Source organism: Dendrobates tinctorius, unplaced genomic scaffold (assembly GCF_039654945.1).
Source record: "Dendrobates tinctorius isolate UK_male_01 unplaced genomic scaffold, ASM3965494v1 ptg000019l, whole genome shotgun sequence".
In the NCBI taxonomy this organism is placed as follows: domain Eukaryota; kingdom Metazoa; phylum Chordata; class Amphibia; order Anura; family Dendrobatidae; genus Dendrobates; species Dendrobates tinctorius.
Genome location: NW_027361687.1, coordinates 23,919,885 through 23,935,712, shown reverse-complemented (window position 1 = coordinate 23,935,712; position 15,828 = coordinate 23,919,885). Strand labels below are relative to the sequence as shown.

Here is a 15,828-nt window from a genome sequence, read left to right as displayed (position 1 = left end):
TCCTAAACCGCAATCCACCAACACCCTTCAGTGATTTTCCTGTCCCAATCGGGGACAGACGCAGAGGAGCGCAGCGGAGCGTGTACCTGGAGATCCAGTGGCAGGAGCTGCTGGTCAAGCAGCCCTCTCTGAGGGTTTTTTCCCGGCGGAGGCACGATCCCCGCCGTGGCAGCGCTGATACCGCCGGAGGTCCCTCAGCGCTGGGGTTGAGCTGGCTGCTCCCTGTCGGCTTGCATCCCCGGGGAGGGCACTGCGCCACAGCAGCTGCTGGGCCCGGCTGCAGGACGCCGGCGCCTCGTGTCCAGGATTTCCGGCGCGCCGCGTCATCGGGGGCGCGCCCGAGACGATTTCCAGGGGCGGGGCCAGCAAACATGGCGGCGCAACACGGCCCGGGCAGACTAGGAGCCCCACCAGGGCCGGCATCGCAGGGGTCCTGGCGCCCTGTTCAGGAAGGGGCGTCAGGGAAGGCGGGGATACACACCCGCATAGATCCACGCACCAGGAGGGTGCGCAGCTGGCAGCCGCATGGTCATCAGCAGCAGCTGGGCTCGGAAGGAGGACGAATCAGATGTCTTGAAGCCGGGTAAGGCGACTTCTTAAGACACACTGACGGACAGCACACTGACTCAGTAGAGATGGAAGGTGGTAGCTGTCCAGACGTCCAGTCCTTAGAGCCAAATCCGGACCATGTGAGTAAAGGATTAGTAGGGTCCCTTACAGGTCTCCAGACAGACACACAGGACCCTCTTTTCCTATATATATTTTGTAGGCCAAGGAGGGACAATCCACCTCGACCACCAGGAAAAATCCTAGTAAATGCCCCCTATGCTCAGCCATACAAAGAAGTTATGTGAGGACTGCATATCAGGACTCCTAAGACAGGAACAGTCCTCTCTCCTGGACAATGTGAGATCTATGATACGAGAGGAGGTGCAGTCCACAGTCGCAGCACTGGTACCAGCACATTCCCCACGCCCTAAGAGGCCCAGATGGGAGCTGGAACAAAGTTCGGAGGAAGGAGAGGTGTCGGACTACTCTGATCCTGACTCCGGTGAAGGTTCCTCGGCAGGTCGTCCGAAAGAAAGGAAGAGATACCTCTTTTCCACAGAAGATACAGATATACTCCTACAGGCAGTATGGGATACGATGAAAGTAGAAGGGTCTACTGAACCACGAACAACCCAGGATGAGATGTTTGGAGGGCTGAGAGCCCGCAGAAATTCAGTGTTCCCGGTTTATAAACATATAACAGCGATGATATTGGAAGAATAAGGGAAAAAACTGATAGTTCCAAGGGACTTCAGGTACCATCTTCCTTTTGATCCAGAAGAGACAAAAGTGTGGGAAACGGTTCCGAAGATCGACATACCCGTAGCTAGGGTGTCAAAGAAAACGGCTATCCCCTTTGAGGATTCGTCCGGTCTGAAAGATCCGATGGATAAGAGATCAGAGGACCTCCTCAAGAAAGCCTGGGAAGCTTCAGCAGCAGTTATGAAAACTAACATAGCAGCCACCTCAGTAGCCAGATCAATGAGCTTATGGGTGAGGGAGCTAGAAGACCAGATTAGAGACAAAACCCAGAGAGGAGATCCTAAAATCGCTACCTCTCCTAAGAATGGCTACCGACTTTATGGCAGACGCCTCGGCAAGAAATAATGCCTTATCTAATGCAGCAAGGCTAGCGCTGTGGCTAAGATCATGGACAGGTGACACTCAGTTGAAAAATAAACTGTGCTTCATACCCTTCTCCGGACTCCACGTCTTCGGGCCCGTATTAGACGAGCTACTTGAGAAAGCTTCTGATAAAAAGAAGGGCTTTCCGGAGGAGAAACCTAAACGGACACCTTTTTTTCGGAGGACTCGCTCCCATCCCAGACAGGACTATAGGGGAAAGGGAAAGTCCGGTAGGTGGAGCTACCCTAAAGGAGGAAGAAGTTCCCCCAAGGAGCAGAGGGCAAGATCTACCAGAGAATGATGCCAGGAAGATAGGAGGGAGACTCTGTTAGTTCCAAAACATCTGGAAGGATATTACCCAGAACCTGTGGGTTCGGAATACAATCACAGAAGGTTACAAAATCGAATTCACCGAGCGACCGCCCAGGAGATACTGCATAACCCAGTCTCAGGTGACACACAAAAGACTTTTAAAGGACGTACAGGACCTGATAGAAATAGGGGCCATAACCCGAGTTCATGCCCAAAGATTTCAGGGTCACTATTCAAGATTATTCTCCATAAAAAACCAGGAGGAGAATACCGGACCATAATAAATTTAAAACCACTAAATTGGTGGGTGACCTACAAAAGGTTCAAGATGGAATCTCTAAGAGCAGCCATACCATTAGTAAAAAAGGACTCGGTCATGTGCATCCTAGATCTAAAAAGTGCGTATTATCCTGTGCCCATCCACAGATTTCACCAGAGATTCCTCAGGTTCGCGATTAAAGATCACGGAAGAATACAACATTACCAGTTCTGTTGCTTGCCATTTGGACTCGCCTCGGCGCCCCGAGTCTTTACAAAACTCATGATAGAGATCATGACCTATCTAAGGGAAAGAAATATCCTCATTATCCCGTACTTGGACGACCTGTTGCTAGTGGCAGACTCTTCACAACAAATGGAGCAGCACCTTACATGCACCATATCGGTCCTACAGGACCTAGGATGGGTAATAAATTGGAAGAAGTCAAGCCTAAAACCAGAAAAAGAGAAGGTGTTTCTCTGGGTCATACTAGACTCCGTAAGAGAACATTCCTTCCGTCCTCTGCACAAACAGCAGACAATCAGACAGGAGGTCCAAGAAGTCCAGAGATGCAAATACATCTCCATAAGGAAAGCCATGAGAGTCCTGGGTCTCATGACTTCATGAATACCCAGTGTACAATGAAGCCAGTTCCACTCAAGAATCCTACAAAGACGTCTTAGCGACCTGGGACGGCAGAGAGACATCGCTAGACAAAAACTTGAGACTCTCCAAGGAAGGAAAGCAGTCCCTTTCCTGGTGGACAAACACAAAAAATCTCAAAAGGAAGACCCTGGAGACTGTCGCCATGCACAAATATCACTACCGACGCCAGTCTCAGTGGCTTGGGGGGCTCACATGGAAGGTCGATACCTTCAGGGGACATGGGGCCCATCAGTACGCATCCAATCCTCAAATTACAGAGCTCAGAGCAGTCTGGGAAGCGCTAAAGACATGCCAAGAAGAACTGAAAGGTCAATGTCAAGATCTTCTTGGACAACTCAACTACAGTTGCCTTCCTTCAACATCAAGGAGGCCCCAGATACCGTCACCTTCAGGACCTAGCACACAAAATCTTTCACTGGGCAGAACGGACAATAACATCGGTTACGGCAGTCCACCTGAAAGGAACCAGAAATCAGGTAGCGGATTTCCTGAGCAGAGAGAAGGTCCAACCTTCAGAGTGGTCACTAAGCGAGGAAGTCTTTACACAGCTATCCCAACACTGGGGGACACCAGAGATCGACTTATTCGCCACAAGGAAAAATACAAAAACAAAAAAATTCTTTTCACTCAACCCGGCAGACAACCCAACAGGAGTCGACGCTTTGGCTCAGGAATGGAACATGGAGCTCGCTTACACCTTCCCACCACTTCCTCTTATTCCAAGGGTCTTGAGAGAGATACAGGAAAGCAGAGCATTAGTAATATTGATTGTTCCTTACTGGCCCAAAAGAAGCTGTTTCTCCTTACCAAAATGGATGGCACAGGAAGATCCGTTATTACCAGCGAGACGAGACCTTCTAACTCGGGGACCCTTAGTTCATCAGAAGCCGGAAATGCTACAACTGTTGGCCTGGATCCTGAGGCGGAGATCCTAAAATCAAAAGGAATCTCAGTAATATCTACGATGCAGAATAGTAGAAAGCCAGTAACTTCAGCCATATACCAAAAAATCTGGAAAATGTTCTGTTCTCAATGTAAGGGGCCAGTATCATTCTCCCGGAGTCCCGATATCCCGCAGATTCTCTTTTCTCCAGGCGGGCTTTGACAAAGGACAAAAGACTAGTACACTGAAGGTACAGGTGTCAGTCTTAGGCTCATACTTCCCTCTAGCCAATCATCCCTGGGTAGTGAGGTTCATAAAAGCCACTCAACGGATGAGACCCACAATCTGCAGCTCGATACCACCCTGGGATCTCAGCTTGGTCCTAAACCAGCTGCGTAAAGACCCATATGAACCACTAGAGCAGGCCCCCTTAAAATCAATGACATTGAAAACTTTAGTAGCAATAACTACTGCGAGACGCATAGGGGAGATTCAGGCCCTGTCTATAGAGCACCCCTATTTGAAGATCCAGGAAGACTGCATCGTCTTAAAATTAAATCCAGCCTTTTCTTCCCAAGGTGGTTACAGATTTCCACCGGAGTCAAGAGATAGTACTACCGGCTTTCTGCCAGAATTGCAGCAATGAGCGGGAACACTCTCCACCTCTTGGATGTTAAGAGCTGTCCTCCAATACTTAGATCTTACAAAAGACTGGAGAGTAGACTCTAATCTCTTTATCCAGATAGCAGGCAAAAATAGAGGGAAGAAAGCATCGAAAGCTACTCTATCTACATGGTTAAAATCAACTATCAGTGCAGCATATATGTCGGCGGGAGAGACTCCGCCAGAAAACCTTAGAGCCCATTCTCTAAGAGCAATTTCTGCCTCTTGGGCAGAGAGCACGGGAGCATCTATGGACCAGATAGGCAAAGCCACAACCTGGTCTAAATTTAATACCTTTTGCAAACGTAAGTTAAATGTTATGGCAAACTCTCAGACAGCTTTTGGGAGGAAAGTCCTCCAGGCTGTAATCCCGCCCTAGTTGGAGTAATTGGTAATTCTCCTGGTGTGCTGTCAGGAGGGACGTCCTGGAAAGTAGGAATTCGTCCTACTGGTAATGGTATTTCCAGGAGTCCATCATGACAGCACTCCTTATATACCCTCCCTTGGATTTCCTATCTGATATGTGATGTAACTTGTGTGGTAGGAAGTTCAATAAAATTGCGTTGTATACATCCTGGTGTGGTACTTAGAAAATCACTGATGGGTTTTGGTGGGGAGGGGTTATTTAACCTCTTATGTGTTCCTGTCCCTATCAAGGATAAGAAGGACAACCTCCTGGTGTGCTGTCATGATGGACTCCTGGAAATACCATTACCGGTAGGACTAATTCCTACTTTTGCGTCAACCTCCAGATCTAGAAGGCAATGATGCTATAGGTATCGGGGGGAGACTCTGCCACTTCGCAGGGAATTGGGCCCAAGTTACCCACAATCAGTGGGTCCTCAGAAACATTGCGGAGGGTTACAGCATAGAGCTTTACTCCCCTCCCCCGACAGATATATTGCCTCCACCGTAGTCCAGGCGGACTCCGCCATGTGGATGGACCTACAGGAAATGATCCGTTCAGAGGTTATAGTACCGGTTCCTCTGACAGAAAGGGGAAAGAGACACTACTCCTCCCTGTTCTCCATTGCAAAACCATCCGGCGAGGCCCGAACTATTACAAACTTAAAACCTCTAAAAGCCTGGGTCAGGTACAAGAGGTTCGGATGGAATCAATTCGGTCCACAATACATCTAATAGACAGGGACACGGTCATGTGCACCCTCGACCTAAAGAGTGCTTACTATCAGGTCCCTATCCATCCTTCATCCCAGAATCTGTTAAGATTCGCGGTCAAATTACCAACTCGGACCTGCCACTTCCAGTTCCAATGTCTTCCATTCGGGCTGGCTTCGGCCCCCTGAATCTTCACAAAGCTGGTGGCGGAGGTAGTGGCCTACCTGAGAGGTCAGGGTATCGTGATCATACCATACTTAGACGATTTCCTCCTGGTGGCAGGATCCCAAAAAAGCGCTCATTCGAGACAGGAACCGAGCAATTACAGTAATGGAGTTCCTCGGTTGGGTGATCGACTGGCAGAAGTCAGACCTCATACCAGAGTCCAGAAAAGTCTTCCTCGGAGTTCTCCTAGACTCAGGGGACAGAATATACCTGCTACCAAAAGAAAAGCAGAAGACTATTCGGGACAGAGTCTGAGACCTGTTGAAGCATTGCTCCTCCATAGGAGGGGCAATGGAGATTCTGGGCCTGATGACCGCTTGCATTCCGTGCGTCAGATGGGCCCAGTTCCATTCAAGACCATTACAAAGGGAGATCCTCGCAAGATCTGACAGAAGTCAGGCTTCACTCGACAGACCCATAAGGCTTCCAGGACTGGTGAAAGTCACTATGGTGGTGAACACAGCCCAGGAACCTCCAGGTGGGCGTACTATGGACAACCTCTCCATATGTGGTAGTCACCACGGACGCCAGTTTGTGGGGATCGGGAGCCCATGTAAAAGGGAAGATCTTCCAAGGAAGATGGCCAGTAGACATCAGAAGCAGATCCTCCAACTTCGGGGAACTCTATGCGGTCTGGGAGGCCCTGCGGCGGAACCGGTCAGTCCTGAAGAATCGACACGTCCAAATATTATCCGACAACTTAACAGTGGTGTCTGTTGTGAATTTGCTTTCTGGCCTACCTCTGGTTACTAGTGAAGGTAGTGGAGCTGGTTATATTTGTCAGGAACACCGCACTGCACTTGCTCACTGAGCCAGAGCGCGTGTCCTGAGTATAAAAACTGTGCACAAAGATACCTGCGGAGCGGGCAGCAGTGGTGACAATGCATGCTCCAGGACCTGAATCACGTGACTGATGGGGGCGTGGCCTAAGCTCCACGGATCTAGGAGCTGCAGGGAAACTCCTAGAAAGGTAACTACAGGACAATGTTAGGCCTGTTTCACACTTCCGTTTTTGTGTCCGCCAAACGGACCCGTTTCCGTTTTTTTGACGGAAACTGATGCAAACGGATCCGTTTTTTTAAAAACGGATCCGTTTTTTTGACGGATCCGCGGTAACCGTAATGGAAGTCTATGGGACAAAAAAAACGGATCCTGCAAAAAATGGCGGATCCGTTTTTTTACGGAAAACAACGGATTTTGACGGATTTGAAAAAACGGAAGTGTGAAACAGGCCTTACCAAGGGGCATAGACAGAGACAGAAACCAGATCATGCCGAGGTCAAAGCACGAGATAGCAATACAGTACCAAAGGATTAGACAGAATGGATAGTCAGGATGTAGCAATAGATCAGAAAACCAGAACGGGCATTAGACGGTACAATAGGGGTAAACTGTAACGGAGTAACGATAGCCAAGCCAGGAGGTCAGAACCAGAATAGACAATGGTACCAAAACGAGAGACGGAGTACAGAGTGAAGGAACAAGCCGGGTCATACACACAACGCAGAGTACACGCACACCAGGGGTCAGACACACCAGAACAGCAGTATAACTGACAGAGAATGCTAGTTTGAAGTGAGTATAAATACCCCTCCCAGATCCAAAGAGAGGCCGGCAAAAGTTAACCCTGTGAGAACAGGACATTAACCTTGTCCTAACCATGACAATATTGACAGAGGGGTCGCGAGTTCTCTTTCCGGGCTCCCTCTGGTGGTTACTGGAGGTAATGGAGCTGATCTAATTAACAGAGGCCTGCCACAGGATAATGAGGAGGATGAATGGAGATCTGGAGTTTCTGACAGGATTTAAAACAGCCGACTCCCTCTATCCCTGCTGGTGATTTTTTTTTTTTTTTTTTTTTTTTTTTTTTTTTTTTTTTTCCTGCCTCCTGAGGTCTTAGTTTCCAGCTCAGTCCCTGCATCCTCAGCTAAGTGTTCTTTTGCTATTGGTCACATTTGATCTGGTTTTGTCTATTTCAGTTTTGTGTGGTCAGCCAGCTCCAGCTGGGGCTGTGCTGAATTTCCATCCTTATGTTACTGCTTGTGGCAGTTTGTTTTTGTCCCTTATTAGATTGGCCTCTTTTTGCTCTGCTTTCAGAATATACCAGAGTGCTGATATAGTGGGCGAATTCTAGTGACTTCAGTATTTTTCTATCAGACGTGTTGGGCATTTTTTGCAGGGTTTTTTGCGTGATTGCAGAAAGTCTTTCCTTTCCTGTCCTGACTAGTTAGTGTGGGCCCCATCGTTTGCTCAGTCTATTTTCCTACCTGCGTTTGTGTTTTCATCTTGTCTCACCGACAATATATGTTTGGGGGCTATCTATTCCTTTGGGGTCTGCTCTGGGGCAGTTTAGATTTCCCCTTTCTTGCTTTAGGCTTATTTAGTTCTCCGGCTGTGTCGAGGCGTCTAGGATCATCGTAGGTATGCTCCACGGCTACTGCTAGTTGTGTGGATAGGAACAGGGGTCTGCGATCCGCTTAGTTACCGACCTCTCTGGTTTTCTGTGGCTTAGCTTGGTCTTGCTTTCCTCCTCGGTGACCCAATCATAACAGGTGTCATTCCTGAAGCACCAGGGAGGCCCCAGGCACCGACCACTCCAAGCCCTAGCAGTAAGAATATTCGCCTGGGCGGAAGGAACAGTCCTCTCAGTAACGGCAATCCACCTACAAGATTCCCAGAACGTGGTAGCGGATTACCTAAGCAGACAGCAGGTCTGCCCGACAGAGTGGGAATTGAACAAAGATTTTCTGTCAACTGTGTCATTGTTGGGGGACCCCCAGTATAGACCTGTTCGCAAGCCGAAAGAACTCAAAGGTATCCAGATTCTACTCCCTGAACCCGGCAGATCACCCGAAATGCCCTGAGCCACGCCTGGGAAGAACCCCTCTCTTACGCGTTCCCACCACTGGCGCTCATACCGGCGGTACTCCGGAAGATCCGCGAGGACTGCGCAAAGGTGATAATGGTCGTTCCATACTGGCCAAGTAGAAGCTGGTTTCCCCTAATAGGAGCCATGGCAGTGGAAAACCCAGTCGAGCTACCTCGGAAGAAAGATGTCATCCACCAGGACCCAATCCGCCATCCGAATCCAGCAAGACTCCACCTCAGCGTGGATCCTGAAAGGGACATCCTGAAGGCAAAAGGCTTATCAAATCAGGTCATATCTACCCTACAGGCCAGAAGGGTATGATTGTATCATTAAAGTGTTACTTGCATTATCCACGCTGTGGTACTTGTCAAATCACTGAGGGAAATGGGATGGGACGGGACCTTTTAACCTCTCGTGTGCTTTCCTGTCCCTGTAAGGAGGAGAAGGAGGACGTCCTCCATGGTACTGTGAGGATGGACTCCTGTAAACATCATTACCGGTAGGTCTAATACCTATTTTCTTCTTCCCCGGCCCAGGAGCTGTGATCTCATGCTGTAATGTCTGTATACTCTTTTGCTTCCTCCCCTGCCCAGGAGCTGTGATCTCATGCTGTTAATGTCTGTTTACTCTCTTTTGCATCCTCCCCTACCCAGGAGCCGTGGTATGATAAGACAATGTTTCTGTATGGTCAGACACAGCCATTACACAGCACACCGCAACGGCAGCAGGATGTTGCCTTACCTATGGGATATTTCCTATAGCACCCTAACATGATATCCCTATTCAAATTGGTAGTGCTGGTACAGTATATTTTGGAACTTACATATGATTGTCAGTTATGTAACCTACTATATCTTTTTGTAGTAAATGCATGTCTGTTCACTTTGCACGCTGCACTTTATATAAAATAAGTGCACTTTATTTAATTGGGTTTCAACAAAATGGACATCAATTTCCATATAGGTAGACTTTATTCTACTTCCAGCACTCTATTTGCACTTTGATTTTGGATGATAGGTTGGGAACCACAGGTTAGGTGAACCTAGGTCGTATGCAGACCAGGTTGGTCTTTTGCAATATTATAGCTTTTTTTTGTGTTTTTCAAATGTTTTTTTTTTAATCCATTTGTAGCTTGTCTTGTTCATTGATTATTCTTTACATCATACAAGTTGGGAGGTGATCACTGTTGTCTACATATTTCTTTCTTGTCCAAATGTGGTTTAATTAGTTGTGATGTAGCAGTTGATCCCCAGTGTTTATATGGATGGTGCCCTCCAAAACGGTAAGATACGAAGGGTCTTGCCTTGTCTCATGTAAGAATAGAACTGCACCAGACCTGCTAAATCTATGTTTTGCTTTTACCATAGGGATGATCTGTGAAAATTTTCGATTCATCAGGAGAGAACGCAGCGGTGAAAAAATCTGTTCATCAACGATGGTTTCCAAGGTGGCGCTGACCCGGATGGCAAGAGGCAGCTTTGTTGCACAGAAAAAATGTTGAATCTGAGATGGGCTGTGTCGGGCTATTAATTTTCCCCCCTGGGGCACAAAGCTTTACAGGTGCTCACAATTATTTTTATATGGATGCTTTATATATGGAAAAAGGAAAAATAGATTTTAATAGTTTTCTTGTCTTCCACATTGGACGGGATTCTACATGTATTGTTACAGAAGTTGTCCTATTTATAAGCTCCCGCAGACAATATTTGTGCATGGCCATTAAGGCATTAATTTGGGTTACTAATTGGCTGCAAATAAGAAAAGTGATTTAAGCTTCTGTTATGGTGCAAAGCACTCAGACCTTCCTGTCTGTCTTTCCCACTTACCTTCCTGGCAGTCTCTCTCTTTTAAAGGGAACCTGTCAGCAGGTTATAGTTATGTAATCAAACAGCAGCCTGATGTAGGTAAAGAGACCCCAATTCTGTTGATATGTCAATTCGATGACCTGTTGCAGCCATTATGATAGTCAGAGGTTTTAGATGAAGCAGAGCTCAGAAAGCTGCCCACACCACAGCGTTCTATGTGCATTGTATATCTGCAGTAATCTGATAACAAGTGCTGCGGTTGGCGTTGGACCAGGATGCACAAGAGCTGTAGTCCTGCAGTGATAATCTCCTGCTGGTAATACTCATTGTATTGAAACAGCAACACATCCTAATAAGGGCCACACATTACTGGTATTGGGGTCTCTGCCCCTACATCATGCTACTCTCAATTACATAGTGAAAACCTGTTGACAAATTCCCTTTAAGAACTCATGGTGTGCGCTTAATTTCGGATTTGGGTAGAGTTACTTTTTCCAATAATGTATTTATGCTCTATTGTTGGTTTCATTAAATAGGACTACCATTTATGCTTTCAATCCTCCTGTTGTAACTAGCGGTGGGGGTCCCAATGGTCAGACCCACACCAATCAAGCTGGTGGCTATTGCTTTGTGTAATCTGGAATGCCACTTTAAATTTAACACCTGGTTAAAGTCAAAACTGGAATTCGAAGCTCAATATTCCAAAAAAATGGAAACCTTACAAAGATGCAGTAACGAGCACAGAATCTGGTACCTAATTAGATTAAAAAAAAAAAAAAACTTAAAAGAAAGTGGTAGCTCATATCTGATCTGGGCAGACTAAAGGTTTTGCCAGCAGTATCAAGGAGAATAATGATCGCTATGATCATAAACCATTCCTCGACTACGCATTTGAGGTACGAACCGTCCCTCTGTCCCCCTTCATCAGGTACAAACAGCAATGCCTTGTATAAAGGATTTTTTGTTTATGATCATGCGTCACTTGAAGAGAAGAAGAAGCTTAGAAATTATGTATAGTCTTGGTTAGTAAAAGGGTTATTCCCATGTCGTCCATACCCTCCCCTCACTCCTACAGAGGTGACTGGAGAGAGCCTGGCATTCATGGCCACCTTACCATTCACACCATTACCCGTCATTGTCTGACTGTTCAACAGTCGTCACCACTTGCGCTGCATGGCATCGGGCTACTTGTCAATAGTGGCCAGATTATAAGATCTGCACCAAGAGACAGGACTAGTCCACGTGGCACAGCTTCAGAGTTCCAGGCTAGCCTGTAAAGTGGAGACAGGAAATCTTTGGGCTGACATGTGAGAAGTTGCACTAAGGAGAATAATTGCAATAAATGAATCACTTTTAATGACTTCTGTGTTGTCATTTATTCCTGGATGAGTTGTTCTAGGACTGGGCCGAGTGTAATGTACGGCATATACTGGGGTGGGCCACACCACCAGACAAGTGAAAAAAACAGCAATGAAAAATTGCACAAATGGTCAGTGCTGGTAGGAGTTTTTCATTGCTGTAGTTGTTTTTAGTCTCCCCTTCAAACTTCACATGCCCAGTACTTACTGCATCAGTTACATCTAGCCATGTGAACAGAGCTTTAGATGGAATATAATAGTTTCATGGAAAATAACCCCATTTACACAGATTTAAACAGTTACACAACTATGAATTACCATAGAAGATGGGTATATAATTGGACACAATAGGACTATCGCAAAAATTAATCAAATATATAAAGGAAAAAAGGCGAAAAAAAGTCCAATACAAGAAATTTATACAAAAATAACTTTATTAGCATAAATCCAAGGTACAAGAAGCAGTGAGATAAGAGTCAATATGACCATAAAAAGCACATGGGCAAAAATGGGGCACATGCAGGTATGTGACCACAGGGATAATAGTGATTACAACAATAAACAGTACAAAATTAGAGAATCCTACATCATCCCTTAGTAATACAAACAGCCAGTCATAATATATATTGAGGCCCATAGGTATCATTACCCCCTGTGGTGGAACCTACCAGCACACATACTATGCACTGAACATGTCAACATCCAGAGAAAGAATTTGAACTACATAATATTACCTCAGACTGGTCGATAGTAAAGGTCCATCCGGCCGAAACGTGCGTTGGGGGGGGTACAACCAGGTAGGACAGCCCACAGCTATGTTTCCACATGTGATCTGTGCCCTCCAGCTATGTTTCCACATGTGATCTGTGCCCCCCACCTATATATACCCCGTGATCTGTGCCCTCCAGCTATGTTTCCACATGTGATCTGTGCCCCCCACCTATATATACCCCCTGTGATCTGTGCCCTCCATCTATGTGCCCCCCCAGCTGTTTCCCCATGTGATATCTATGCCCCCTGTGATCTGTGCCCTCCAGCTGTGTGCCCCCCGTGATCTCTGTGCCCCCAGTTATGTGCACCCCTGTGATATCTGTGGCTCCCAGCTTTGTGCCCCATGTTATCTATGTGCCCACCTGCTATGTACCCACTGTGATGTTTGTGCTCCCATGTGCACCCCTGTGATCTTCGTGTCACCCCTCAGTGATCTGTCCCCCCCGGTGATCTATGAGCCTCCCCGAGGATCCCTGTCCCCCCCGAAGCTATATATCCCCCCACAGCTGCTGCATTTACCCCGAAAGTGCTGTATATCCCCCCCGAGTACTGTATATCCTACCACCTGTGATATATATAGCCCCCAGTGATGGAGAAGCAGCTCCAGCCGTCACATTAAGGGTGAGTTACCGTAATTGTTAGCCTGAAAATTACCCCGGTATATTTAGTCAATGTACCCACGTATGCAGAAGATTTCTGCATGAAAACCGGACTCCCTCCCAGAAAACGCTCGCTTTTTTTCCGCGCGTCACCAGTCTCATACAAAATAGCTAGAAATGTGGATTTTTCCACTAAATTAATGAGCATGCTGCGTTTGTTACTGCGATGTGTTTTTTTTCATGGAAAAAACGCATCAATATGCACAAAAAGTGCGGAATTCATTAAAATGAATGGGATGCGTCGTTTAAGCATTTTTGCTGGTAAAAAAAAAGCGAAAAAAACGCTTACGTGGGTACATTGCCTCAAGGTGATCATTTTTGTGTGGCCCTCGAATGATGGTAGAAATTTCCAAATGGCCCCTGGATGGAAAAAGGTTCCCCACCCCTGGCCTATAGTATTCCAATGTGTATCCATTACCACGTTATATTGGTACTTGTAGTGCCTCAGAGTTCACTGTCTAAATCTCCTGACGAGTACGGCAAGAGGTCTCTTATAGGGAACATGTCTGTACACACGGGCGTTGGGAGAGATTACGGGCCCGATTCTTCAACTGACAGCTATCTGATGTGTATGGGGCCTTCAGTTTACAGATGGATTCCGATCAAGGAGCTGCTGTTAGAAGCTGAAAAAATATGCATGCACTAGGATATGAGTGAACGTAAAGGGACTGTCATCACAGAATGACTGTTCAAACCAAGCACAGGCGCTTGATACATCCTAAGTGTGGTCAAACATTGAAGTCCACCTTCTCACCCGCTTCTTTTCCCTCTATCCCCACCTTTCTATGGCTATAAAAAGCCAGAGCTGGAATCAAAATAGAGAGAGGGGATGCAGAGACAGACGGAAAACAAGCAGGTGGGAAAGGGCATAGAACTGTCTATCCCAGCTGTGGTGCATCTGACCCCTGTATTCAGTTTCAGCAGTGTTTGTGCTGACAGAGCCCCTTTAACATGAATAGATGGAGTCAGAGTATCTAAAACTTGGCAGGTATCGTATAAGGTTTCTAGTAATGTAATGGTTAGCACTAACCCAACTGGGTCCAAGGATGGGCAATAGCGTCATGGACACAAAGGGGGGCAAAGGCAAACAGTCAGGCCTGGTCCAACAGAATGCAGAAAGAATTGTCTGGGAGTTACATAACAATCACCCCACCAATCTGAGATTGCTGGGGTCCAACATCCACCAAGGATAGGTCATTAATATAGCGTGCCATGGAATAAATGGCGCTATAATAATATATAAGTTCCCTCACAAATCCTTTAATGCTGGAAGCACAGCCTGGACATAAGTTCCTAGAAGCAGCGTTGTGCTGCGGCACATTGCACATGTTGGCGCTGTCTTTGGCTGATCGTCTATACCGTGGTGGTAATGGGGCAGTGTGCGTCTACTCTCACAGAGATACCCATGTGATCTCAGTAAGAGATACATAGGACACTGGAGGTTGACAATTTGGTAGGAGAGGAGGACTACTCATACTTTGTGTGCATGTGGAAGCCATTGTTAGGGAGGTCATTTGTGGAAATCATGATGACATTTAGCTTTGTACTTCCAGAAACTATGGTTACCAATGGTAGACTACCAGCTGACTGGTAGGGCTGTGACATAGGGACACAGCTGCCATAAGGACATGGCTGTCACCAGCGTCGGACTGGAACACCTTGGGCCCACCAGAGAAAATCATTCTTGGGGCCCACTATGTAGCTGCATAGAGTTAAATACCAGACCACCAATTATGCGGTAAAACACGCTAATATCCGGGTATAAGGTTGTACATGTCTTAATTATGTAGCAGGAGTTGGGGTAGCCCCCTCATAGAATATAAAGTAGCCCCCTCACATAGTATAATGCAGCCATCTCATAGAATATAATGCAGCCATCTCATAGAATATAATACTGCCCCCCTCATAGGGTATAATGCTGCCCCCCTCATAAGGTATTATGCACCCCCTCATAGGTTATAATGCACCCCCTCATAGGGTATAATACTGCCCCCCTCATAGGGTATAATGCTGCCCCCCCTCATACGGTATAATACTGCCCCCCTCATAGGGTATAATACTGCCCCCCTCATAGGGAATAATGCACCCCCTCATAGGGAATAATGCACCACCTCATAGGGAATAATGCTGCCCCCTCATAGGGTATAATACTGCCCCCCTCATAGGGTATAATACTGCCCCCCCTCATAGGGTATAATACTGCCCCCCCTCATAGGGTATAATACTGCCCTCCTCATAGGGTATAATGCTGCCCTCCTCATAGGGTATAATGCTGCCTCCTCATGGGGTATAATGCTGCCTCCTCATGGGGTATAATGCTGCCTCCTCATGGGGTATAATGCTGCCCCCTCATGGGGTATAATGCTGCCCCCTCATAGGGAATAATGCACCCCCTCATAGGGTATAATGCAGCCCCCTCACAGGGTATAATGCTGCCCCCTCACAGGGTATAATGCTGCCTCCTCATAGGGTATAATGCTGCCCCCTCATAGGGAATAATGCTGCCTCCTCATAAGGTATAATGCTGCCCCCCTCATAGGGTATAATGCACCCCCTCATAAGGTA

General features: G+C 46.9%; 1 protein-coding gene across 7 annotated transcripts in view; it reads left to right on the top strand.

Annotated features, from left to right (window-relative positions):
• Positions 1-11,835, top strand: part of LOC141082783 (protein-L-isoaspartate(D-aspartate) O-methyltransferase-like) — a 76,835-nt gene extending 65,000 nt beyond the window's left edge. For all 7 annotated transcript variants that reach the window (XM_073566712.1, XM_073566705.1, XM_073566709.1 and 4 more), the window contains one exon: positions 10,038-11,835. In XM_073566712.1, coding sequence (XP_073422813.1) covers positions 10,038-10,050 — 13 coding nt within the window. In that variant the 3' untranslated portion in view covers positions 10,051-11,835. The remainder of the gene's footprint in view (positions 1-10,037) is intronic.
• The last annotated feature ends 3,993 nt before the right edge of the window (positions 11,836-15,828 follow it).